This window comes from Heterocephalus glaber, unplaced genomic scaffold (genome assembly GCF_053883595.1).
Source record: "Heterocephalus glaber isolate CG9 unplaced genomic scaffold, H.glaber_assembly_v1.0 deba00000122, whole genome shotgun sequence".
In the NCBI taxonomy this organism is placed as follows: Eukaryota; Metazoa; Chordata; class Mammalia; order Rodentia; family Bathyergidae; genus Heterocephalus; species Heterocephalus glaber.
The window spans coordinates 636818-660510 of record NW_028258138.1 but is presented as its reverse complement, the minus strand read 5'-3'; the positions used below and the strand labels follow the sequence as shown (position 1 = coordinate 660510).

Sequence of the window (23693 nt, the reverse complement as noted above, 5' to 3'; positions counted from 1 at the left end):
GAGAACCTCTGTGGACAGCGCTGAGGCCGCAGGACCGGCAAGGGACCTGCACCAGGTGTGGGGGCCACGCTGAGGCTGGGGTTCTGGGTCCTGCTCCAGGGCAGTTGGGTTCTGTGTGGCCAGGATGGCGAGGCCTGGCAGTGTCCCTGCTGTCCTGGGCAAACGCACTTCCTCCCTCGGTCAGGGCCCCACTGTTCCCCAGAGAGGACCCCATACACGGACCCCTGCCTGGCAGGACCTTGCCATCCCCCAGGCATCTTAGAGCACATCGGGGGTGCTTTTTTAGAAATGGTTTAACTGTTGCATAAAACAAAACCTCGGCAAGGGGCAGCCTGTGGCATTTCAGTGCGGCACACACTGCAGCTCTGAATCAGGCGCGCCGTGCTCCTCACTCTGCCCATCTTCCCTCTGGGAGAAAGTCCTCTCCCCAAAAGACGCTGGGAAAGGAGGAGGGGGAGGGAGGGGGGCTGGGGGGAGCAAGAGGAGCTACCCAAAGGCCAGGGTCCTGGCGGGTGCTCCGCCCATCCAGGCCTATCCGCTGTGCACTCAGGACCCAAGAGCTGGCAGAGGTGGGGGTCCTTCCCTTCCTTCTGGCTCAGGTAGGTCAAGGTTAGGGTTTCCCTGCCTGCTACCACCTGGAACTTGGAACCAATGCCGAGGGCTAGGCCCCGCCCCTCCCGTACTGGCCCCGCCCTCCCGCACGGGCCTCGCCCCTCCAGTGCGGACCCCACCCCCGGAGGCTGCACCTGCTGGGCATCACCTAGGTCCCCGCTGTGCACCCAAGCACATGGATTCTGAGCCCTCTACAGAGGCATCAGGGATGAGAAATCCCAGCTCACCAGGTCCCAAGATACGCAGACACGCTCGGGAACACACGTGCACACAAGGACCCACTCGCACCTGTGCACTCGTGGGCGGGCTGGGCTGCAGGGCCTTCTCACACCTGGCCCAGCCCAGCCCGTGGCTGACCCCGGGGGCCACTCTTCCTGCACTGGGACCCAGGGCAGCAGGGATGTGGGTGGGGCTGGGGGCCCAAACGTTGCAGAGCTTCCAGGGCTCCCAGGGCAGCAATGAGTGGGCCAGGGAGGGTTGGAGACCGAGTGGGAGCGGCCGGCAGGCAGCAGAGGGGACTCACCCGCAGGGTGGGCGGGACCGCACGGCAGTGGGACACAGGGGCTCGGGGCTCTGCATCCTCTCCAGCTGGGCCACATCCCCAGAGATGCCCGAGACCCAGGAGCGGTTCCCGCCAGGAGCCCAGAGGTCTGGGTAGGGGCTCCACGCTGAGGCTCTGCCCCAGGGAGCACGGCCCACTCCGCACATGTCCCGGCCGCTCCAGGGGCGAAGGCCGGGGAGAAGCAGGCCGCCCACCGTGTGTTCCCGTGGGCGTGGCCAGATGGGCCAAGGCGCTGCCCTCACGTGGTCCTCCCCAAGCACCTGCCAGAGCCACAGCCCCTCTCCAGTACACAGAGAGGCCAGGAGGCCCTGCGCTGCCCTCTGCTGCCCACCACGACACCCCGACTCCCTGGCCTGAGGGCCCCGCCCCGCCTGGGCTCTCACACGGTTCCCCCCACAACCGGGGCACAGGATCACTGCCACCCGCAGATAGGACGCCTGACCACAGTGCCCCTGTGAGTCCGCACCTGAACGTGGCTCCAGGTCCACGTCTGAATCAGGAGCCACAGCTGCACAGCACCAATCGGTGTCTGACGAAGCAGAAGTAGGAAGACAATAGCCACCGTGCAAACTTGTGAGGCAGAGTGAGGACAATGGGCAACCCCGGGCGATTGCCGAAGGGTCCCTTTAACAGCAACCATCCTGCTCGAATATTTCAGATCACAAAACTTCTGGCTGACGCTGGGCAAGCGCCGACAGCTCCGGCGCCCTTCTGGACTCCTCTCGGGGGCGGGCATGTGTCTGTCTTCCTCTGCTCTGCCCACCACTGGGGTCTCTCTGCGCACACGTGCACGCGTGTGTACACATACATGTGCACACAGGCACACTTATCCAGTGCTGGACAACTGCGTGTCTCCACAGTAACACTCAAAAGGGGCCCTTTGCACATCTGCCTCTGACTGAACTGTGAAAAAGTATTCCCACGGAAATAACAGGACCTGGGCGCTGTGCAAGTGAAGGCAGTTAGGAGCCGGAGAAACAACCTCAAACTGCTTTGGGTCTTGAGCTCTTTCCCAGGCATCTTGCCTTCTCCCACTGCGAGAAGCTGCGGCCCACAGGGCCCCGCAAAGCCCTGGGAAGCAGAGTCCTCCCCGGGGCAGGGGGAGCCTCAGGTCGGAGGGGCTTCTGGTTTCAGAGGCCAGGGAGGGGACTGCCCATGACTCAGCGCCTGGGCCCCTCCCGCCCCGCCCCGCCTCCCGCCTTCCGCCTCCCGCCTTCTGCCTCCCGCAGGCAGGCCTGGCTGTGACTTGGGCCAGAGACAGCCTCTTGCTCTGCGTCCCACCGTCCCACCATCCAGCCTCCTCCGAGGGGACCGAAGGCGGGCCGGCGACATGAGGCGGGCAGGCATCCTGCTGTCCCTGCTGCTGCAGGCCTGCTGGGTGGCCACGCAAGACATCCAGGTGACCTCAAAGGCCATCACCTTCCAAGGTGAGTGCCGGGCTGTGCCGCTCCACTCCCCACTTTCGGAGCTGGGGGAGAAGCTGAGACTGGACGCAGCCGAGGCCAGCGTGGGGCTGTCCCCTCCTGCCAGGCCCGGTTCCTGTCACCCCTTGCTTCTGGCGATGCCAGACTGGCAGACTCAGGAGGGACCCTATGGAGGGGGAGCGGACGATGGCCAAGCTCTGGGCCAGCTTTCTGTGCTCTGTGGACAGAGGCTGTGATGGGCAGACACTGCTCACTCCCCAACTCCCCTCCAGCCTAGAAACAGGGTGCCCTTTGCGCCCGCTTTGCTGAAGGCTGTGCCCCCAGTGGCTTTACACCCAGCTTGGACACTGAAGGAGAGGCCATCTTCTGTGTCTTCCGGGGCTGGGGGCTGGGGCCGTGGCGGGGTGGGGCCTCATCCTCTCCCTGTCCAGCTGGGGCTGCCCAGAGCCAGCTCGGGGGGAGGTGCTCCAGAAAGCACGGCTCACAGGACCTGTTGGCCCAGACTGCCCGGCGGACCTGTTCTTCGTGCTGGACACCTCTGAGAGCGTGGCTTTGCGGCTGAAGCCCTACGGGGCACTGGTGGACAAAGTCAAGGACTTCACCAAGCGCTTCGTCGACAGCCTGAGGGACAGGTAAGGCTGGCCTGGTGGCGTCTCTGGCCCAGGGACCAGAGGCCAGAGAGGCTGCCCAGCCTTCACCCGTACCCACCGGCTGGAGGCCCCGGGGGACAGAGGGGAGGCACAGACTCCTGGTGCCTCCTGGGCAAGGGTGGAGGGTGGCGTGCTGGGCTGCACCCCTGAGCCCCAAACAGATAGGGCCCACTGCTCCCCTGAGCACCCTGGGGCTTAGGGAGTTGGGCCCCTCACTAGCCAGCTGGGCCCTGCCTGCCGCCCACACAGGTATCAGGGCCTTTGCTGAGCCCGAGCCCCGTGTCCCTGACCTTCCTGGGCCTCCACGTCCTGGCCCACCGGCCTTGTCTCTGGGTATGGCCGTGCCGCTCACTCCCCATGGCACCTGTGTGCAGATTCCCAGCCCTGGGCCCTGGACGGGGGCCTGGGTGGACCTGGGGGCCCCGCGGAGGCACTGGGCCTGCAGCACCTCTGGTTGGTGGGGGATGGGCTCCACGGGCACAGGCCCCCCAGCCCCCCATCCCCGCTGGCTGCCCACCAGAAGGGGCCATGGGAGCCAAGGGCACCTGTGGGGCCACATGGACTGTTCACCCTGGGGCTGGGCTGCCAACGCAGGAGCTCTGTGACCAGCAGCCCCAGGTCCACAGGGAGGAGGAGGGTGGTGTAGGCGGAGCCCGGGGAAGGAAGGAAGGAGCCGCTGGGCCGCTGAGCGGCCTGGTGCCCCCCTCAGGGCATCCTCCAGGCCTTTACTCAGGCTCCTGTGCCGTCTCCCACCTGTGAAATGGGGCAGAGCCGCAGCTGGTCCATCCCTGCAGCCGCCCAGTGCTGGGCTGGGCCCGGCAGAGCCACTGGGACCCAGGCTGGGCCTCTGCCGGTAGGAGCCTGGGGCATGTCCTCACAGTGGCCCGCCGCCCGGCCTCCGCAGGTATTACCGCTGCGACCGCAGCCTGGTGTGGAATGCGGGCGCGCTGCACTACAGTGACGAGGTGGAGATCATCCGCGGGCTCATGCGTATGCCCGCAGGCCGCGGTGAACTCAAGGCCAGCGTGGACGCTGTCAAGTACTTCGGCAAGGGCACCTACACGGACTGCGCCGTCAAGAAGGGGCTGGAGGAGCTGCTGGTGGGGTGAGTGCGCCGCACACCACTCTCCAGGCCCCCAGCTGGAGGAGGGAGAGGCCCGCCTGTGGGGAGGGCCGGTGCTGTCCACAGCCGGCCCGGGCCCTCCTGGCGCCTCACCTCTGGCTCTGGGGGTCCTTAGGCCCCAGCACCGGGGGGTCCTGCGGAGGGCCTCACACTGCTTCCCCCAGGGGCTCCCACCTCAAGGAGAACAAGTACCTGATCGTAGTGACCGACGGGCACCCCCTGGAGGGCTACAAGGAGCCGTGCGGGGGCCTGGAGGACGCCCTGAGCGAGGCCAAGCACCTGGGCGTGAAGGTCTTCTCAGTGGCCATCACCCCTGACCACCTGGTAAGTGCCCAGGACGCAGGCTGGCCCGGCCCGGGGGGGGCACCGCTGCCCGGTCCACTCATCGCTGCCCCCGTGCACAGGAGCCACGCCTGAGCATCATCGCCACCGACCACACCTACCGGCGCAACTTCACGGCGGCAGACTGGGGGCAGAGCCCCGACGCCGAGGAGACCATCACGCAGACCATAGACACCATCGCGGACATGATCGTGAGCACCCGCGCCGCTGCGGGCCGGGGGTGACCTTGGCCCCCAGAGGCAGTGACTCAGGCTTCCCTCTCGTTTCAGAAAAACAACGTGGAGCAGGTGGTAAGACCTCCCGCCCGCCAGCCCTGCCTGCAGGTGCTCTGTGGGTCCCTCCGGGCATGCGTCGCGAACACGTGGGAGAGTGCTCTGAGCACATGTCCTGTGCACACGCGTGGGAAAGCCTCCGGGCACGTGTCCTGCACATGCCTCTGGGAGCTGGTCCAGCTGTGCGTCCTAGTATACAGGCACGTGTCCTGGTGCACACCTGTGAGAACATCGTGTCCAGGCGTGTGTCCTGTGCCTGTGGGGGGAGTGTCCCAGCACCTGCGTGTGGGGGTGTCCCAGGCGTATGTCCCACGTGCACGCATGGGAGCTCGTCTGGGCACCTGTCCTGTGCATGCGTGTGGGAGTGTGTCCAGGTGTGTCCGACACTCATCTTCCACCTCTGACCATCTTCTGTGCCTCCCCGCAGTGCTGCTCCTTCGAGTGCCAGGTGAGTGGCCACTGCCCAGCCCTGCCCAGCCTGTGGCCCTGCCTGGGTCAGAGCTGACGCCCTCCTGTCTTGCAGCCCGCCAGAGGACCTCCAGGGCCCCAGGGCGACCCTGGGTACGAGGTGAGTGGCTGCCCTGCTCTGTTCACGGGGACACGTGGGCTCCAACCCTGCGTGTGTGGTCCTGGGTACCCGCAGGCTGGGCACCGGGAGTCCAGCAGGAAGTCCCAGTGGCGGCACGGGCTGTGGCCTGGCCTGAGGCTGGGCTCCAAGGCCCAAGCTCTCCCTGGCGCCTGCTTGAATCCGGGGAGGGGACTACCCAAGGGCTGCGGTGTGAGAATGCAGGGCCCACAGCAGGACGATGGCGTGGGTCAGCCACAGGCCCAGAGGGCTCAGGGTCCCCGGAGGGTCGGAGCCACAGGAGTGCGCTCATGTGAGTGCGGCTCACAGGCAGTCGCAGGGCGAGGACGCACAGGGCAGGGGCTGCAGGGCCCAGGACAGGCCCAGGGCACGGGCTCTGCACGCCTCTGTCCCTGCACAAGCAGGGCCCCAGTCTCACTTTGGGGGAGTGGAAGAATTGCCCCTGACCTGTCTGCTCTGCCCTGCAGGGAGAACGAGGAAAGCCAGGCCTCCCCGGAGAGAAGGGGGAAGCTGGAGACCCCGTGAGTGCCCAATGCCTGGAAGGGGGCCAGTGCCGAGAAGCTTCCAGAGCCATGGCTGCGTGACAAAGTCACCTGCTGTGTCTTCATCGGGAGGGGCTGGAGTCCCAGGACCTCTGCTTTGGGCCTGAACCAGACCCCATCGAACCTCTTCCCCTACGCCATCCCCTGCAGTAGCCCGTCCCCTCCCTGGCCACCTCTGTGGGTCACCTCGTCCCTGGGGACCTCACGGTGACGACTCCCAGATGCTGAGTCCCTCCAGCTACCAGGCTGGGGCCACAGTGAGGCGAGGCTGGGGGACAATGCGGGTGTCTGACCCATTCCCTCCTGTTCCAGGGACGACCTGGGGACCTCGGACCCGTCGGGTACCAGGGCATGAAGGTGCGTGTCCCCCCCCAGGTGGCCCGTGCCGGGTCCACACGGTGGGCCTGCAGCCTGGCAGCGTGATGCCACTCTGCCAATCTGTTCTGCCCGCAGGGAGAGAAGGGAAGCCGCGGAGAGAAGGTGCACTTCCCCTCCTTGGACGCTGCGGGGCCTCCCACCCCAGAGGATGCGGCTGGCCCGGGATGGGCCCCTCCTGTCACCATCACTCTCCCAGGCACCCCAAGGGCTGAGCACCCTCAACTCAGAGGGCCCTATGCCACACCCAGTGCCCTTGGATTTGGGGCAACTTTGTGCCCGTGGGGGTCCCGGCCAGACGTCCCCACCTCGCCCTTCTGCTGGGCAGCACTTCGGGGGGCGGGGACCACCCTGCTGGCCACCCTCACCCTCCTTTCCTGTCTCCACAGGGCTCCAGGGGACCCAAGGGCTACAAGGTGCGTGTGGCAGCTGGGACGCGGAGCCCAGGCAGTGCTGTCTGACCGTGGTCCGACCTTCCTCTGACCCTTCTTTTGTCTTGGTGCCTTGCAGGGAGAGAAGGGCAAGCGTGGCATCGATGGGGTGGACGGCATGAAGGTAGCCCTGGGGTGCAGCCTGGGGTGGCTGGGTGGTGTCAGGAAGATGAGCCGGTCAGGAGATGTCTCCCGCGGGTATTCACTGCCCAGCCCCAGACCCCAGGGGACCCCAAGCCGGCCAGTTGAGTTCCAGGTCACTGGTGAGGGCTGCAGAGCTAGGGACTGGCGGCTGTCTGCCTCCGGCCGCCTCGACCACCCCAGACCCCCAGCCCTGCCCTTCCCCTCCTCTTCCAGGGGGAGACCGGGTACCCAGGCCTGCCGGGCTGCAAGGGTTCGCCAGGATTTGATGTAAGTCAGTTCCATCCCTCGTGGGGTCCCCAGCCCCTCCTGCCTGCCAGGCAGTGGCTCACTGGAGGCTCAGGGGACCTCTGCCCACTGGACCTGATACCCTGTTTTCTCACCAGGGCATCCAAGGACCCCCCGGGCCCAAGGGAGATGCTGGGCCCTTCGGACTGAAGGGAGAAAAGGTGAGTGGGGCCAGCCTCTCGGGCTGGACTTCGTGTTCATGTCCACAGAGTGCAGGCCCAGCTCCTGCTGGGGGCTGGGTCTCCACTGCAGGCTCCTGGGGCGTGGCCAGGCCTGGGGCTGCATGCAGCTACTGACCCCAAGGACCCTGCCACTCACTGCTCAGAGCCAGGACTGAGCAGCCACGGCACACCCGCAGCCGGGCCTCCTCCTGACCCCTGTCCAGGGACCCAGGACCTGAGGGAGCAGGAGGCCCTTGTGGCCGGTAGCAGGCAGAGGAGTGGGGGTCCTTGAGTCCAGCCTAGGGATTCTGAGGGTGCAGGAAGTGCTGGGCAGGACGAGGGGGTCTGACTTTGCCCCCTTGGAGCTGTCAGGGATCCAGCGAGGGCTCCGGGATCCCCCCTCTGGCCTGTGCATCGCCCTCTGGGCCTGACTTGGGGGCCTTTGGGGTTCAGCCTTCTGGGTTTGGCCTGGGCCCTCGGGGTCTCACCAGGGTGAGGTGTTCCAGGCAGTGCTGGGTCCCAGGAGGCCTGGGATTTGTGTGGCTGAAGTGGTGAGCACGTGGGCACAGGGTCCCTGGAACCCAGTGTGACCTCGGGGCCACTCCACAGCACCTGCGCCCTCTGACCTTCCCCAGGGTGAAACTGGAGCCGCTGGGGAGCCTGGAAGGCCAGGGAGCTCGGGGCCATCGGGAGACGAGGTAAGGCGGACCAGTGGCGGCCCTGTGGACGGACGAGGGGCCTGGGCGGGCTTTGCAGTGACTCTGCCCTTGTGGTTGGCAGGGTGAGCCTGGAGAGCCCGGTGCCCCCGGAGAGAAGGGAGAGGCCGGCAGCGAGGTGAGCGAGGTGCCCATCCGCTCAGCCACGCAGGTCAGCGTGCGAACTGATGCCCCTGTCCGCTCCTCTTCCAGGGCAACGCGGGACCCGACGGCCCCCCGGGAGAGAAGGCAAGTCACCGCGGTGCTGTCTGCACAGCGCAGCCACAGGAGCGGGCTGCACTGCGGCTCTGTCCGGGGCGCGGGGGGCCCTGGGGAGCAGGGAGCCTGGCCACCCTGGCAAGTGCCTACCTGGCCCCGGGCTCCTGCCAGCAGCAGCTTCACACCACACCCTCTCCATGCAGGGCAACCCTGGAGAGAGGGGACCGCGGGGGACCCCAGGCGTGCGGGGGCCTCGGGGAGACCCGGTGAGTCTGTCCTGAGGCTGGGTCGTGGCAGGGACCGGACAGGCCGAGCCACACAGCCCCTGGTGTCCAGGCTTCGGCTGCCCTCATCCCCACGGTGCAGACTTGGTCCTGCAGACATGGAGAGCCAGGGCGGCCGCGGGAGTGGGCCAGGGCCCCCACCTCCCCTGCTCACTGGGACCCAGGGCTTGGTCTGTCCTACAGCCGAGGCGATGTCCTTGTCATCACAGCTCAGAGGCAGCCCCGTTCCTGGCCACCCCTGCCGCAGTCAGCCGTAGGCTCCCAACCTGCTCTGCACGAGCAGCCCCAGCGGCCACTGCGAGGCCGCCTGTGCAGACCCCGAGCCTGGGCAGGCTCCTGCTCAGTGAATCCCCAGAGCCAGGACACTGGGCCGAACCCAGGCAGGGCCAGGCCCAGGGTGGGCTGCTCCGGGAGCCCGGCGGCAGAGATCCCACAGCACACGGCGGTGGCCTTCGCCTGCCTGGTCCAGTCCATTCCTGAGTGGAGGGTGGGCTTTCTGTCCTGATCCAGCGTGAGGCTTTGCTGGGCCGGAGGTGGCCGGGAGGAGAAGGGTCCGACAGCGCCCCACGCCTCGCCTGCCCCAGCCAGCACAGCTGCTGCTGCCTCGTCTTGTCCCAGGCCCGGTGGCCCTGGTCCCTGCTCCGCAGCACTCGGGCTGGATTCTCCAGAATGGGGCTGGGAGAGGCTGGGCCCGGGGGGGACCCTGGCCTCAGCACGAGGCCAGCCTCCTCTCGATGGCCCCTGAGGTCGGTGCTGTCCCTGGGGTTGAGACCGTGGGCCTTCCTGGCCAGCCCGGGAGTGGGCAGGTCGGAGGAAAGGGTGAGGGGCAGCCCTGACCTACCTGCATCTCTCCCGCCAGCCACCTGACCCAGCAGCCGTGGCAGCTGTGTGTCCACCCTAGGGGCGCGGAGCAGGCTGCCCTGCGACCCAACCTCCACTCACGGGTTTGCCTCCCCCAGGGTGAAGCTGGACCGGAAGGTGACCAGGGACGAGAAGGCCCCGTCGGCGTCCCTGGAGACCCGGTAGGGCGTCCTCGCTCTGGACAGCGCCCTGGCTATCAGCTCACACACAACTCAGAGCCACATCAGCCATTGTGTCGGGCTGTTCCCAGGGGACACCTCCCAGGGGGCTGCTCCCCGAGACTGTGGGGTCCCACGAGAGACCCTAAGATGAGTGCACAGACCCTGGCCACCTGCGCTTGGACCTCAGTGCTGGGCAGGGTGCCCGGCGGGGCTGTGCTGGAGGAGGCAGGTGGCACAGAGGCCCGGCAAGTGGGACGGGGCAGGTGGGCCAGGGGACCCCCAGGCTGCAGCTGGTGACGCACACTCAGACCTGGGGGGCGCAGGGTGGGCTTGGTCCTGGGGAGAAGCCAGTGGGTGATCTGAGGTACTAGTGAGGCCTTCCAGGGACCGCACTGGGGAGAGGAAGAGGCCACCTGGTGCAGAGCGGGACCCCAGAGGCAGGAGCGTCCCAGTGCGGGCTGGGGGCAGTGCCACCGCTGAGAGGCTCCGGGGGAAGCACAGGCTTGCGACAGTGGCGGGAGAAGGACAGGCGAGCCACGTGGCAGGTGCTTCCGGCCTCCTGACACTGGTGCGGTCCAGGCTGCAGGCAGGTGGACCGTCCACCCAGGGACGCGAGCTGCCCAGCTGGGAGACTGGGGGAGCAGCGCAGGAGCCCTCTCAGCTGGCTGTGCGGAGGCCGGGCCTCTGCGGAGCTGCGTGCAGGGCTGCTGGCATGGGAGGGGCGGCCATGTGACTTCGCCCCATGACAGCCAGCAGCGCAGGGCCGAGGCCGGGGCAGGCTCCCCGCACGGCGCTGTGCCCGACTTGGCTGGGCTAAGGAAGCCCACGGCAGTGCCCGCCTGGGAGCCCCAGCAGGCGCACGGGGACCCCGGGGCCTTCCCTGCCTGCCCGTGGCGAGCTCCGCAGGCTGCTCGTTGTCCGCTGGGTGTTTCTCGGGTTGGTGAAGATCTCAGCCCCGCTGTCCGTGCTCCTGCGCAGGTTTAGGGCACAGAACGCGGGCGAGAGGGAGGGAAGCCCGGCCTGGCGCGGGGAGCTCTGGCCAGGGCCTTGCTGTGGGCCCGCCTCCCGCCACCGACTTCCGGGCGCTGACAGCTGTGTCCCTGCCCTGCTCAGAGGCCGGGAGGCCCAGGTGGCCCCCATGGTAGTGGGGGTGTCTGTGCAGCCAGCAGTTGGCTGTGTGGACAGCTGGTCCAGTCTCCCCGTGCGCGAGGTCACCCGGGCACCATCCCAGGTGCCGGCCTGGCCTCGACAGGGGCCCGGAGCCGCAGGATGCGTGCCACCATGTTTCCAAACGTGACCCCCGCAGCTGTGGCCAGAGGAGCACGTTTCTAGGGAAATGTTCGCTTTTTCAAACCATGGAACAGAGCAGTGGGGAGGCCCAGAAAGCAGGGGGCGCACAGGCCCCGCCCTGCATGTGGCTGCAGCCCCTGCCTCCCACCCGTCCCAAAGGAACCTGGGAGTCTCAGCACCCAGTTCTCAGGCCCAGGGCCACAGGGCACCTGCCAGACTCACCTGGCATGGCACACCGGCCTCCTCTGTCCTCCTCCCACCCTCCCTGTCAGGCCCCAAGGCTCGCAGGGTCCACATTTGTGCCCCATGACCCCAACCTGGGAGGGCTGTGAGTGCAAAGGCTGGTGAGGCGCAGCCCCGATGCTGGGCGAGGGGAGAAGGCAGCCGGCTGCTTGCGTGTTCTGAGCAGGGTCGGTGCCTCGTGGCTGGTGGAGGAAGCTGGGCGGGCTGCCTTTGCACGAGGTGTTGGGGAAGGTTGGAAACGCTGTGAGGGGACCAAGCGTGGCCCTCTTGGGATGTGTGCCCGGTGCCAGGCCCTGGGACAGACCTCTGATGCGGCCACTGCTGCCCAGCAGCAGCCTGAGGGTGTGCCCGCTCCCTCCCCAGGCCCACGGGGGTTGCATGCGCGGGGTGGCCCTGCCCGCTCTGGAGTGGTTCCATCGCTGCGTGGCTGGGGGTCTTGGGGAGGGGCTGAGGGCTTGGGCAAGCGGCCCCGTGTAGGGTCCAGGATGGTCACTGCTCCTGGGCGGACCTGAGAGGGCTCCCGGGGGCTGACGTGTGGAGATCCCCTGGGGCCGGGCCTGGCCACGCCGTTGTGGGCACCCGGTGCTGAGTGGCCGCCCAGCAGGGCCTTCTGGGCATGAGGTCTCCATCTGCGCCCCAGCCTGGGGACATGCGGGCCATGTTGGGCCCCGCGGCTCAGGCCTGGGCAGCAGGGAGGGCTGAGCCCGGGACAGTGTGGCCTGGGGTCCCACCGCATCTCCCTCCCTCAGGGTGAGGCCGGTGCGCTCGGACCTAAAGGATACCGAGGTGATGAAGGTCCCCCCGGGCCTGAGGTAAGAGCTGCCCCATCTGCCCACCCAGCCCAGTGAGCACTGGCCACGCCCCTGTCCACCTGAGGGCTCGGGACCCCCACGCTGTGGGACATGACTGTCGGCCCTCCCCTCCTTAGGGTCTCAGAGGAGCCCCAGGACCCGCCGGGCCGCCTGGAGACCCCGGGCTGGTGGGCGAGCGGGTGAGCATGGGACGCCTGTGTTCTGGGAGGGTCTCCCTCTGGGTCAAGGACCCCGCGTCAAGCCAGGCCTGGAGGGGGCCTGGGCACTAGGGAGGGGTCTGTGGGCTCCTGGTGACAGTGACCTCCTTGCTCCCCAGGGAGAAGACGGGCACCCTGGAAATGGCACTGAGGGCTTCCCCGGCTTCCCGGTGAGTGGTCCCAGGCCCCGTGGCCCCAGCCCGGCCCTGGAGCCTGGTGATGCAGCCACGCCAGACCCACACCAGGTCCTGGTGTGATGCTCTCTGTCCTCCACAGGGCTATCCAGGCAGCAGGGGCCCCCCTGGGCTGAACGTGAGTACACGCCACAGCCCCTCTGCCTAGCCACGCTGTGCACCGCCTGGCACATGTGTGCTCAGTGCCCACATACGCACACATGCATGTGTTGACACATATGCAGGAGCACACATGTGCTCACACGATGCCCACGGCCACACACAGCACATGCGCAGGCACAGTGCCCATGCGCGTTGGCCGTGCACCCCTATGGCCCAGTGTCCCCACGGGCCTCGGGGACCGTCCAGCCGTGCACGGCACCTTCTAACGTCCCCCCCAAGGGGCCGCTAACCTGTTCTGTCCCCCACAGGGCACAAAAGGCTACCCCGGTCTCAAGGGGGATGAGGGCGAAGCTGGGGACCCTGGAGAGGACGTAAGCGCAGCGGGTGGGGTGGGACCGAGCTGTGCCTGAGCCCGAATCGGCCTGGCTCCCTGGGTGGCGAGTGGGGCTGCTGGAGGAGGAGATGTGCACACCAGGGCTGAGGGAGCCCAGGGTGGCGGCCACCTGTGACCTGTGCCATTTCCCCGCAGAACAGCGACATTTCACCCCGCGGGGCCAAAGGGGCAAAAGGCTACCGTGGCCCAGAGGGCCCCCAGGTGGGTGACACGCTGTGCCGCGGACCCCCAGGCTGCACGGGGTGAGGGCTGGTGGGGACTCTGGGCTCCTGGGGGTGGCGGAAACATCCCACCTCGTGGTCCCCAGAGTAAGGGTGACCTCTGTGGGCAGCAAAGCCGTGTCCAGAGTGTCCACAAGGACCCTGGGCCCACACCGCCTGTCTGCCCAGGCAGTGACGGTGACCTCTGTGGAGGGGGATGACCAGCCTGGGTGGGACACAGGTCACAGATCCTGGAGGCACCTCCTGCTCATCCTTGTCTGTCCTTGCCCTGACAGGGTCCCCCAGGCCACGTGGGACCACCTGGGCCAGATGTAAGTGGTGTTTGCAGATGTCCCCCAGGATGACCACAGGGCCATGGTCCTATGAGGGGCTCACCTGTGGGACAGCAGCGGGGGCCCTGGGGAACCACAGGGGCCGTGAGATGACAATGAGACACAGAGAAGATGGTCACAGGGACACGGGATGACTACAGAGGACACGGGATGGCCATGGGGGGCATGGAATGACCACAGGGGACACACAGGACTGTGGGGGCACGGGAAGGCTACAGGGGTACCACTGTGAGGACAGGTGAGAGCCATGCCTGGGGCTGTGTCAGGGCTGCACCCACCGCAGGCTCTGACAGGCAGATCCTGCACACCCTGGGACGTGAGAGGCAGAGGGCCCAGGGTGACAGGGAAGCCCCAGCCCAAGGCCTGCTGACTTCCTGTGTCTCCTGCCCAGGAGTGTGAGATTTTGGACATCATCATGAAGATGTGCTGTGAGTGTCCTACTGGGAGGACAGGCCCCTGCCAGCCCCTCACTGTGCCCCATAAGGACCTCTGCTCACTCTGGGGGGCGGGCAGGTGGGGAGGCAGGCCCCTGGCCCTTGGCACCGCACAGCAGGGCAGACTGGGCCTCAAGGTCCTGAGGTTGCTGGGACCCAACCTGGGCAGAACCTGAGTGGGTAACTGAACACCCAGCCACACAGAAGCCCTTCTCCCTCCGCAGCCTGCTGTGGTGAGCGTCCCCACACTCCGGGACCCCTGTACTTCTGACCTTCGAGCAGAGGACCCTCCGGTGGAGGGGAAGTCCCACCTATGCAGGGCAGACCAGCAGCCGTGTCCTCACTGCGCTGACGCCCACGCATGGCCTGGGACACCGTGCCCGCTGTCTTCTTTTGCAGCAACACAAAGCCACCTCACAGGGGCAGGAGCCACCCCGGCGCTGTCCTGTCCGTTGTCCTCAGGGATCAGGGTTTGGGGCTGGGGTGGGGCAGGAAGCAGCCATCCCAGTGTCGGCCGGGGCCCAGCATCAGACGGGTATGGGCCTGTGGATGGGCGGCCTGGGGCTGAGGCTGACCCTGCCCCACAGAGTGCAAGTGCGGCCCCATCGACATCCTCTTCGTGCTGGACAGCTCTGAGAGCATCGGCCTGCAGAACTTCGAGATCGCCAAGGACTTCATCATCAAGGTCATCGACCGGCTGAGCAGGGATGAGCTGGTGAAGGTGAGAACGTGGCTGCCAGGCCGGCCCGGGAAGCGAGCCGGGGTGGACCGTCCAGGCCCTGCCTGTCCTTGGCTCCGGAGCTCGCCCTGGAGGAGGGGCCCTGTGAGAAGGAGTCCCCAGCTGAGCCTGTCCCTCGCCACAGTTCGAGCCAGGACAGTCATACGCGGGCGTGGTACAGTACAGCCACAACCAGATGCAGGAGCACGTGGACCTGCGAAGCCCGAACATCCGCAATGCCCAGGAGTTCAAGGAGTGAGTGGCGCCGTCCGACACTCCGGGCCGGGGTGGGTGGCGGCCTCTGACAGGACTGCGCCCTCACCCAGCCCTCTGCTCGCAGAGCCGTCAGGAAGCTGCAGTGGATGGCGGGTGGCACGTTCACAGGCGAGGCGCTGCAGTACACGCGGGACCAGCTGCTACCGCCCAGCCAGAACCACCGCATCGCCCTGGTCATCACCGACGGCCGCTCGGACACCCAGCGGGACACCACATCCCTCAGTGTGCTCTGTGGCCCCAACATCCAGGTGGGCTGCCGCGTGACCCCCAAAGCAGGGGCTTTCCCCCCAGGAGGGCGGGGGCACGGGCCGCACCGACCACTCCCACCGTCCCCCGCAGGTGCTGTCCGTGGGCATCAGGGATATGTTTGGCTTCGTGGCGGGCTCCGACCAGCTCAACGTCATTTCCTGCCAAGGCCTGTCGCCCCAGGGCCGGCCAGGCATCTCCCTGGTGAAGGAGAACTACGCGGAGCTGCTGGAGGACGCCTTCCTGAAGAACGTCACGGCCCAGATCTGCAAAGGTGGGCCGGGGGGCACCACCCTGAAACGCCCCACCGCCTCTCTCTCGGGAGCCCTGCTCCAGCGGGTGCTGCTGCCCTCTGCCCCGTCTGCCTTGCTCAATGCCCATGGGCACTTGGGGCCCCCAGGCCTCGGCCCACAGTCACCGATGAGCACCTGGCCTGCAGGCTGCCTTCCTCCTCGGAGCCTCGGTTCCCCATTGTCAGGCCTGGGCTCCACTCCACTTCTCGGGGGGTGGGCGTGTGGGTGCTGCAGAGTGGGGAATGGTGGTTCACAGTTGGGGTCTTCTCCCTGCAGACAAGAAGTGTCCGGACTACACCTGCCCGAGTGAGTACCAGGCTGGGGCAGGGAGGGCGGTGCCTACGGGGGTGGGCGGCCCTGCTTCCAGGCTCTGGGCTGGCCCCAGCTGACTGCCTCTGCCGTGCCGGGGTCTCAGGCTCACAGCTGTCCACCCTGCCCACAGTCACGTTCTCCTCCCCGGCCGACATCACCATCATGCTGGATGGTTCGGCCAGTGTGGGCGGCCACAACTTCGAAGTCACCAAGCGCTTTGCCAAGCGCCTGGCTGAGCGCTTCCTGTCTGCGGGCCGGGAGGACCCCACGGTGGACGTGCGGGTGGCAGTGGTGCAGTACAGTGGCCCAGGCCAGCAGAGGCCAGGGCGGCCGGCCCTGCAGTTCCTGCAGAACTACACAGTGCTGGCCAGCACCATTGACAGCATGGACTTCCTCAACGACGCCACCGATGTCAACGATGCCCTGAGCTTCGTGACGCGCTTCTACCGAGAGGCCTCCTCAGGCACCACGAAGAAGAGGGTGCTGCTGTTCTCGGACGGCAACTCGCAGGGGGCCACAGCAGCAGCCATTGAGAAGGCCGTGCAGGAGGCACAGCGGGCAGGCATCGAGATCTTCGTGGTGGTGGTGGGGCGCCAGGTGAACGAGCCCCACATCCGCGTGCTGGTCACCGGCAAGACTGCTGAGTACGACGTGGCCTTTGGCGAGCGCCACCTCTTCCGGGTGCCTGACTACCAGGCCCTGCTCCGCGGTGCCTTCTCCCAGAGTGTCTCCAGGAAGGTGGCGCTGGGCTAGGGCCGAGGGCGCATGCTGCCCCACGACGAGCCTCCCAACCCCGCCCACCAGGACCAAACAGAAAATGTGACCTGAGTTTTCCTCATTAGCTAGACATTTTTAAAGGGAAGGCTTGAAATCCCACCGCAGACCCTCGCGTGCTGGGTGACCTTCTCCTCGGCTCGGCTCGCGGAGCTGGCGTCTGCGCCCTCCCTCCCTGGGATGCGCCTGCTCTCTTGCAGCCACCTCTCAGACCTCCCTCTGCTCCCAGCTTTGAGGGCCCCTGCTGTCTCCCTGACTCTCTGCCCCTCCTCAGGGCTGGTTTCCATCCTGCAGGAACCTTCATGATCGCTTCCTCCCGCTTCCTCCCACTGCAGTCAAAGCAGACCCTGTTAGTCCAGGTGAGATGCTGGACTGTGCTTCACTTGAGAAACCGAGGTCAAGGTCAAGAGGATTTTCAGACACAAAGCATGAGGGGTCAGGTCCTCCCACCAGAGGCTCACCAGTGGTCCCCCGGGCCCTGGTCCCAGGCCTCAGACCTCCATGGCTCAGGCCGAGGCGCGGGGCCACTGGCGCTGACCTTGGTTCTCAGATCTCAAGAGTAGAGGTGCTGCCCGTGAGGGCCCCACACTGATGCAGAGGCCTGGTCTGGACCAGACGGCTGAAGCATTCTCAGAAACAGCCCGGAACTCCTTCTCCTCCAAATAGTGGCTAGTCGTGCATTTCACTGAAGACACTTTTTGTGTCCATTTTGTTCCTACTCCCTGTATTTTTTTTTATCAGTCTTCCCCATGTCAACAATCTCTGCCAATAAAAGTTCCAACTTCTCTCTGTGGCTCTTCCCTGTCATCTGCCCAAGCACAACCCATTCCCAAGAAGCTGATGGCAGGCATGAGCCTCCAGCACCCAACCAGGGTGTGTTAGTCAGCTCCTCATCTCTGGGACAAAACACCTCCGTGCATAAGGAAAGGGAGAAGAGGTTTATTGGCTCACAGTTTCAGAGGTTGCAGTCCATGGTTAGTTGACCCAAAGGCAGAGACATCTGGGGGAAGTATGTGGTGGAGGACAGCTGCCCACCTCATGGTAGCCAGGAAGCAGAGTGAGCAGGACAAGAGAGCCTGAGAGGAAATGACCAGGCACACGATGGCCTCTTCCAGGTCTCATCCCAGGACCTCCTTCCACCAGCTGGGCCTACCTTCTAACAGCATGTTCAGCAATTCATTCACCAATGGATTAATCTGCCAATGAGGTTATCACCTCTGATCCAATCACCTTCCAAAAGCCCCACCTCTGAACACATGAAATTCTGGGGAGACATTTGGATCCAAACCACAAGAATGCGATGGACACTGCCCATCAGCATCTTGGAGGCAGACTTTGTGACACAAAGACCTCACCAAACCTACCTTCCTGTACGTACCACCCAGCACCTCAGGCCACAGAATCAGAACCCAAAGGACCAGCATTGGTGATGTCCTGATACTAAAATGCCCCAGGAGTCTAGAAGCGGAGTCAGGGTCCATAGGTCTCAAGGGAAGATGCTGGAAAGGGTCCCTCACAGAAAGCTGACAGCTTGCCTTGGTGGCCAGGCCTTGGGCGGTTGGCAAGAGGTGGCTTCTGGCCTTAGAAGGGCTGCACAGGAGGGCAGAGGCCACACAGAAGAAGGTCTGGACAGTGTCAGGGGGAGAAGTTTGTAGCCTTAGACTCCGGGATCCCCGATGCTCAGCCTCCCCCAGGAGGAGGATGCTGGGGGAGGGGGAAAGGGTATGGGACCAGCCACTGAGAACACATAGCCTAGGGACATGGGGCAGGGTGTGGGGACACCCTCACTTGAGTACCCACCCTAACATGACTTTGAGAGCCCAACCCACCAAAATCCCAGGACCTATTCTGCCTAGATGAGGAACAAGCATCCCCAGTAGAAATGGGGGGAAAGACAGAGGGACACACCCATGACAGAGGAGAGCCTCCTCTGGGGCTGTCCCCATCCTGGGCCATCCACACCCCCGACAGAAAATTCATTTCCTCTGCTTCTTCAACTGTAGACTGGGTTAGTGGCATGGCAGTCCCCGCTTGAGAGAACCATGGGTTCCTCCCTGGCAGCAAGCCCTGGGCCTAGGCATGGGGACACCTGGATGTACCCACCATGGCCAGCAGCCCCACACCCAACAGGAGCTATGACAGAGGGCAGGCTTCCAGGAGGGGAAGTTTTAGGGAGAAGAGCCTGGACTCACAAAGGACACACCAGCCTCTCTCTGCAGTGCTCCCTGGAGAGTCTGCCTTCCCCACCTTCCAGGCCCTTCCCAGTCACCTTCAGGTTTGTATCCTGGCTCCAGGTGGCAGGGAGGTGTGGTCCACCTCTCCAGACTCAGGCCTGGGATGTTCTCAATACACCCCCCGTCTCTGTCTCCACATCCACTATCTCCAAATGCCCAAGTGGTCACCAGGGACCCCAGGCAGGAAAGACTGAGAGGTGACCAGGGCACAACTAGCACAGAGACCCTGTGGGAACCCAGGGGAAGACCTGCCCTCATGTGGCCCTCTCCCTGAACACCCCCCATGGAACCCTCCTCCCCTGGACATGCCCCACTGTTGGTTCCCCCGCTATGAGCATAAAGCAAGACAGAAACATCATAGTGGAAGGGCATGGTGGAGGAAAGATGCTCAGCTCATGGCATCTAGGAAGCGGAGAGAAGTAGATGAGCCAGAGAAAAAGGAGCCAGTGAGAAGACAGGGTCCCAAGGTCATATTTCCTAATCTACTATTAGGTCCCTCCCTGCAAGTATTCCTCACTTCTCAATAATGTCATCAAATTTCAGGCCATTGTAGATTAATCCACCAGTGAAGTTAGAGCCCTGATGATCCAAAGCCTCATCTCCCCAAAAGCCTCATCTGTTAACAAGAGTTTTTGGAGGACATCTTCAATCCAAGCCATAACATTCCACCCTGGCCCCCAAAGGATTATGTCCATCTCATTATGCAAAAACCATTTGGTCTGTGTCCAAGAGTACCCAAAGTCTCAGCTGTTACAGCCCTTCTTGAAAGTCCAAGCCCCAAGTTTCCTCTGAGACACAAGGCAAACTCTTAGCTGTGAGTACCTGTAAAATCAAAAGACAAGCTACAATAGCACAGAGTAAATATTACCATTCCAAAAAGAAGAGGGAAGTGACGGGGAACCTTTTGGAGACTGAGTGCCAAACTGCAGCCCAAAACTCACTTATTTATCACAAAGTGCCAACACTGCAATTAAACCTGGATACTGAGGTTTTCGTTTAGAAAAAACAACTGTCGTCTGATGCTCAGCTGCTGGGGCAACCTGGCTAGTGTGCCTACAGAGAGGGCTCTGTGTGCCTGCTGCAGCACATGTGCACAGGTTCAACACCACTAGAACAGGAGAATAGAAAGGAGGAAGCAACCAAAGCAAGACCAAACCCAGCAAGTCAAACATTGAATCCTGCAGCTCCATGTCTACCATCCAGGGCATGGGATGGCAAGATGTGAGCTTCAAAGGGTGCAGGCAGCCTGCCCCACAGCCTCGACAGTTGCAACCCACATGTCCTCTCTCTCTCGGGCTGGCTCTGCTTGGAGCCTGCAGATTCCCTTGGAAGATGTTCCATGTTTCTGGCAACCTTAACTGCCTGGGGTCTCCATTCCAGTTTCAGCTTCATGTGTTGCCCTCTCCAGCGATGGCCACAGGGACTCTGACATTGCCTGGCCTCCTAGGCCTTCTTTTGAGATCTGGGTGGAAGCCTCCAGGAGCCTGCAATTTTTGCATTCTACTTCCCTGAAAAACCATCATCACTTGGACAATGTCAAGGTCTCCCAACGGCACACACAGTACCTGGGCACTCTTGGTTCACAACTACAGTGGCCTCTGAATGCTTGGATGGCTGAATGCAGGGAAACACTGCCCCAGGTGGCTTGGAGTGAGCATAGTGCCCGGAGGCCCTCTTTGGAAAGCTGAGTCTTTCAAAGGAGCTTACGCTTTTACACCCATGAACCTGCAGCAGGCAGTCTGCCCAATTCCTGAGATGCCCTCGATGCATCTTTCCTATTATCCCAGTACAAAGTACTTGGCTTTTTTTTTTTTTTTTCCAGTACCAGGGATCGAATTCGGGACCTTGCACTTACAAGGCAGGCACCAGAACCACTGAGCTAAATCCCTGGCTACTTGGCTTCTTTGTAACATTTCTAATCTCTTTACCAACCACATCTTCCTTGGCCTCAACTTTACCTGTGCTTTTCCGCCCATACTGCAAGTTTTCCTAATCTTTCTGGCCTTCTTTTCATTTCCAATTTTTGGTGTAATCTGGCTAAGTGCAGCCAGTAATATCCATGCCACAGCCTGAATGTTCTGCTGCCTTGAAATTTCCTCCACAGATTAGTCTATGGCCTTTAAATTCAGCCTCCCATAAAGTAAGAGTATGAACAAAATGTGGACAAGATTTGATTGATTGATTGATTTTGCCAGAATGTAATATGTATGGCCTCTGGTCCGGTACACAGCTGTTTCTTTCCCATCTGAAACATTACAGGCACCACCTTTTCTGTCCACACTTGTCAGTATTTGTCTGTTATGCTACTGCCTGACTCTCCCACTCAGTTCCACTTACAGCATTCTGTAGGCTTTTGTTGTGTTATTGCTACTTTTTAATCTCTCTTAGGATAATGGAAGCAGGTGCTGTTTACCGTTACATGGAGGGAAGGGAGTGACGCAGCTCCTTTGTTTCTAACCGTACTAGAATCTATCTCTGGACCCATCACACACTATCAAGAGTAGGACCCTCCGCTGTGACTATACCTGACCATGTGTTTCATTCGCCTTTGGAACTGGTTTGTGGGAGGAATTTGGAAAAGTTTGAAAAAACAGGCCCCCAAAAACACAGAATGCTGTCCTGATTTCAGGAGCCAAGGCCCCGGGATGCCGAGGCTCTGTGCTACAGCGGGGGGCCACAGGAGCTCCCCAACTCTGACCCTGAGAGCAGAAAGGACACCTCTTCCAGCGCATAGTGGACATGAACATTTCTAGAAGCCACAATAACAATCTTAGTTCCAAAGAGTAGAAGTAATGTAAATAGCATTAATGTAAAGCTGAGTGTCAAAACACACACTGTAAAATGTCCTTGGCTATTTAGTCTAAATTTCATCTAAATTTCTGTGTGGAGAAATTAGCTGCCATCAGAAACAATGACAAAACAATAGTAAAAGTATATGAAATAGCCAGAGACAAACCAGAAAGATGGAACCCTGAACGAAGAAAGTTCCAACCAAAAAGACCTGAAGCAGAGTTGGCCAGGAAACCGCAGCATTTAGTCTCGGGCAGGGAGACCAAGGAGAACGAGGACCTCCAGTCTCCTCCATGGTTTACTCATTTATTCTAAAGTCCACTTGAAAAAATAAACAGGAAGAGTCAGGAAAATCCTGGAAAAGATTAGCAATGGCGGGGGTGTGGAGCTATCCCCAGCAGATGTTAAAAATACATAAAGTGTCCATAGCAGAAAGTGTGGCTGGTGCATAAACAGACTGGAGACAGAACAGGCTAGAAAGCCCAATAATAGACTCACACTCGTACATGAAGTTTTAGGGAAAGGCCATGCCTCAAGTTGGGAAAACGTGGACTTTTCAACAACAGTGCTTGGTGACTTGGGTTGCCACTGGAAAAACACAGGTGGATCCTGTATCATGCTGCCCACTGCAGGAGGGCAAACTGCAAATGGATCAGAAACCCCCCAATAAAAATTATGTGAGTATGAGAAAAACGCATTTGATCTGCTTCATAACAGGGACAGGGAAACTCTTTCTAAATATCATTCACGATTCCGTATCAATAGAGAAGATGTTGAGAAATTAAATCACACTAAAATAAACATCTCTGACCACCAAAAAAGAACAAAACCAAAAGGCCAATGGCAATCTGGGAACAAACATTTGCAAGTTGTCAAAAGGAATAATCTATTTCATATGAAGAGTGTCCAGAAATGGAAGAAGAAAAAAACCAAGAATGACAGAACAATGGGCAAGAGTTGTGAAGAGCTTTCTCAGGAAGACAGACATCAAGGCCCTTGACAATAAGCACATGCTCAGCCTCACTTGCAGTAGAAAAGATGCTGAAATGCCATTTCCCCCTGCCAAACCCTGCCAGCCTGTTTTGTTGTGAGATGCGGGAGGCCCGGCTGTGCATCATGGCTACCAGCAAGTGGCCTAGCAGGTAGGGAGTCACTGCCCCCTGTGCAGTCACAGGCCACATCCCTGGATCTGTCCCATGAGGCACCTGCACCAAAGCAGAGAGAGGTGGAGCACGTGGCTTCTCTCTGAGTCTCAAGCTCTGGGGGCATCTCACAGTGAGGCGTTGCTCGAAACCATGGAAGAGCCACACCACAGAAAGGCCAGTTCTGAGAGGGGAAGAACTCTGCACAGTGCTCTCCAGCTGTTGGTGTTAGAAAAAGTAGAGTGTGCATTTGTGAATACTAGATGCTATTTTTCGTGTAATAAGGTGTCACAAAAAGAAACACTGAATTAACCAAAAGTTAAATGGTTCCTACAGGGAGCACAGGGGTGTAGTAGCTTTAACCTTTAACCTTTTTTTTGGTATGGGGAATCGAACTCAGGGCCTTGTACTTGCCAGGCAGGTGCTGCCCCACTGAGCTATACCCCCGGCATCTTTTTTGTTGTTTTTTGAGTCAGGTCAATGTTCTATATATTTGAACAATTAAATTAAAAAGAAGAAATGTCCCAGTATTGAAAACAAATCTATTTCTCTGTCCTCCTTTCTCTCTCTCTCTCTTTCTCTCTCTCTCTCCATATATATATATATATATATATATAATGGTAACAACTCACAAAAGAAAGGTCAGCTCAACACAGCTTTACTTCCTATCCTGATGAGATACAGGACAAAGAGAACTGGGAGGGAGTTTAAAATTTACAAAAAAGAAGAGAAGCAGGAAAAGACCATTCTGGAGACCTACAGCAATGTAAAAGTGGGCTAGACAAGATTCAGGAGCTGCTTCTAACTGGGCTAGGTGCAGACACCATGTGTTGCAGGTGCAGAAAGTAGTCCTCCTACTTGAGAGATGCATACTCAAGTATCTCCCTGTGAAATGTCATGATGTCTAATGCACTCTAAAATATTTGGCCATGAAATAATTAAAGCAAGGATATAGCAATT

The 23693-nt window shown here is 61.8% G+C and overlaps 1 protein-coding gene across 1 annotated transcript; it reads left to right on the top strand.

Moving 5' to 3' along the window:
- The first annotated feature begins 2383 nt into the window (after window positions 1–2383).
- Window positions 2384–17354, top strand: Col6a1 (collagen type VI alpha 1 chain). Its single transcript, XM_021256423.2, has 35 exons — window positions 2384–2601; window positions 3101–3230; window positions 4153–4353; window positions 4536–4695; window positions 4776–4904; window positions 4983–5003; window positions 5413–5433; window positions 5509–5553; window positions 6039–6092; window positions 6426–6470; window positions 6567–6593; window positions 6878–6904; window positions 6999–7043; window positions 7277–7330; window positions 7447–7509; window positions 8145–8207; window positions 8290–8343; window positions 8418–8453; window positions 8627–8689; window positions 9667–9729; window positions 12012–12074; window positions 12191–12253; window positions 12391–12441; window positions 12548–12583; window positions 12876–12938; window positions 13097–13162; window positions 13458–13493; window positions 13906–13942; window positions 14173–14181; window positions 14536–14669; window positions 14812–14921; window positions 15007–15190; window positions 15282–15462; window positions 15758–15787; window positions 15924–17354. The coding sequence occupies exons 1-35, from the start codon at window positions 2505–2507 to the stop codon at window positions 16544–16546; spliced, it is 3084 nt and encodes a 1027-aa protein (XP_021112082.2). The 5' UTR covers window positions 2384–2504; the 3' UTR covers window positions 16547–17354.
- Window positions 17355–23693: the final 6339 nt, after the last annotated feature.

Excerpts from the sequence above, each read along its gene's own strand:
- Col6a1 (XM_021256423.2), top strand. The coding sequence starts at position 2,505 with ATGAGGCGGGCAGGCATCCTGCTGTCCCTGCTGCTGCAGGCCTGCTGG. Across the intron at positions 12,442-12,547 it reads AGGGCTTCCCCGGCTTCCCG|GGCTATCCAGGCAGCAGGGG; the intron begins GTGAGTGGTCCC and ends TGTCCTCCACAG. Across the intron at positions 14,922-15,006 it reads AATGCCCAGGAGTTCAAGGA|AGCCGTCAGGAAGCTGCAGT; the intron begins GTGAGTGGCGCC and ends CTCTGCTCGCAG.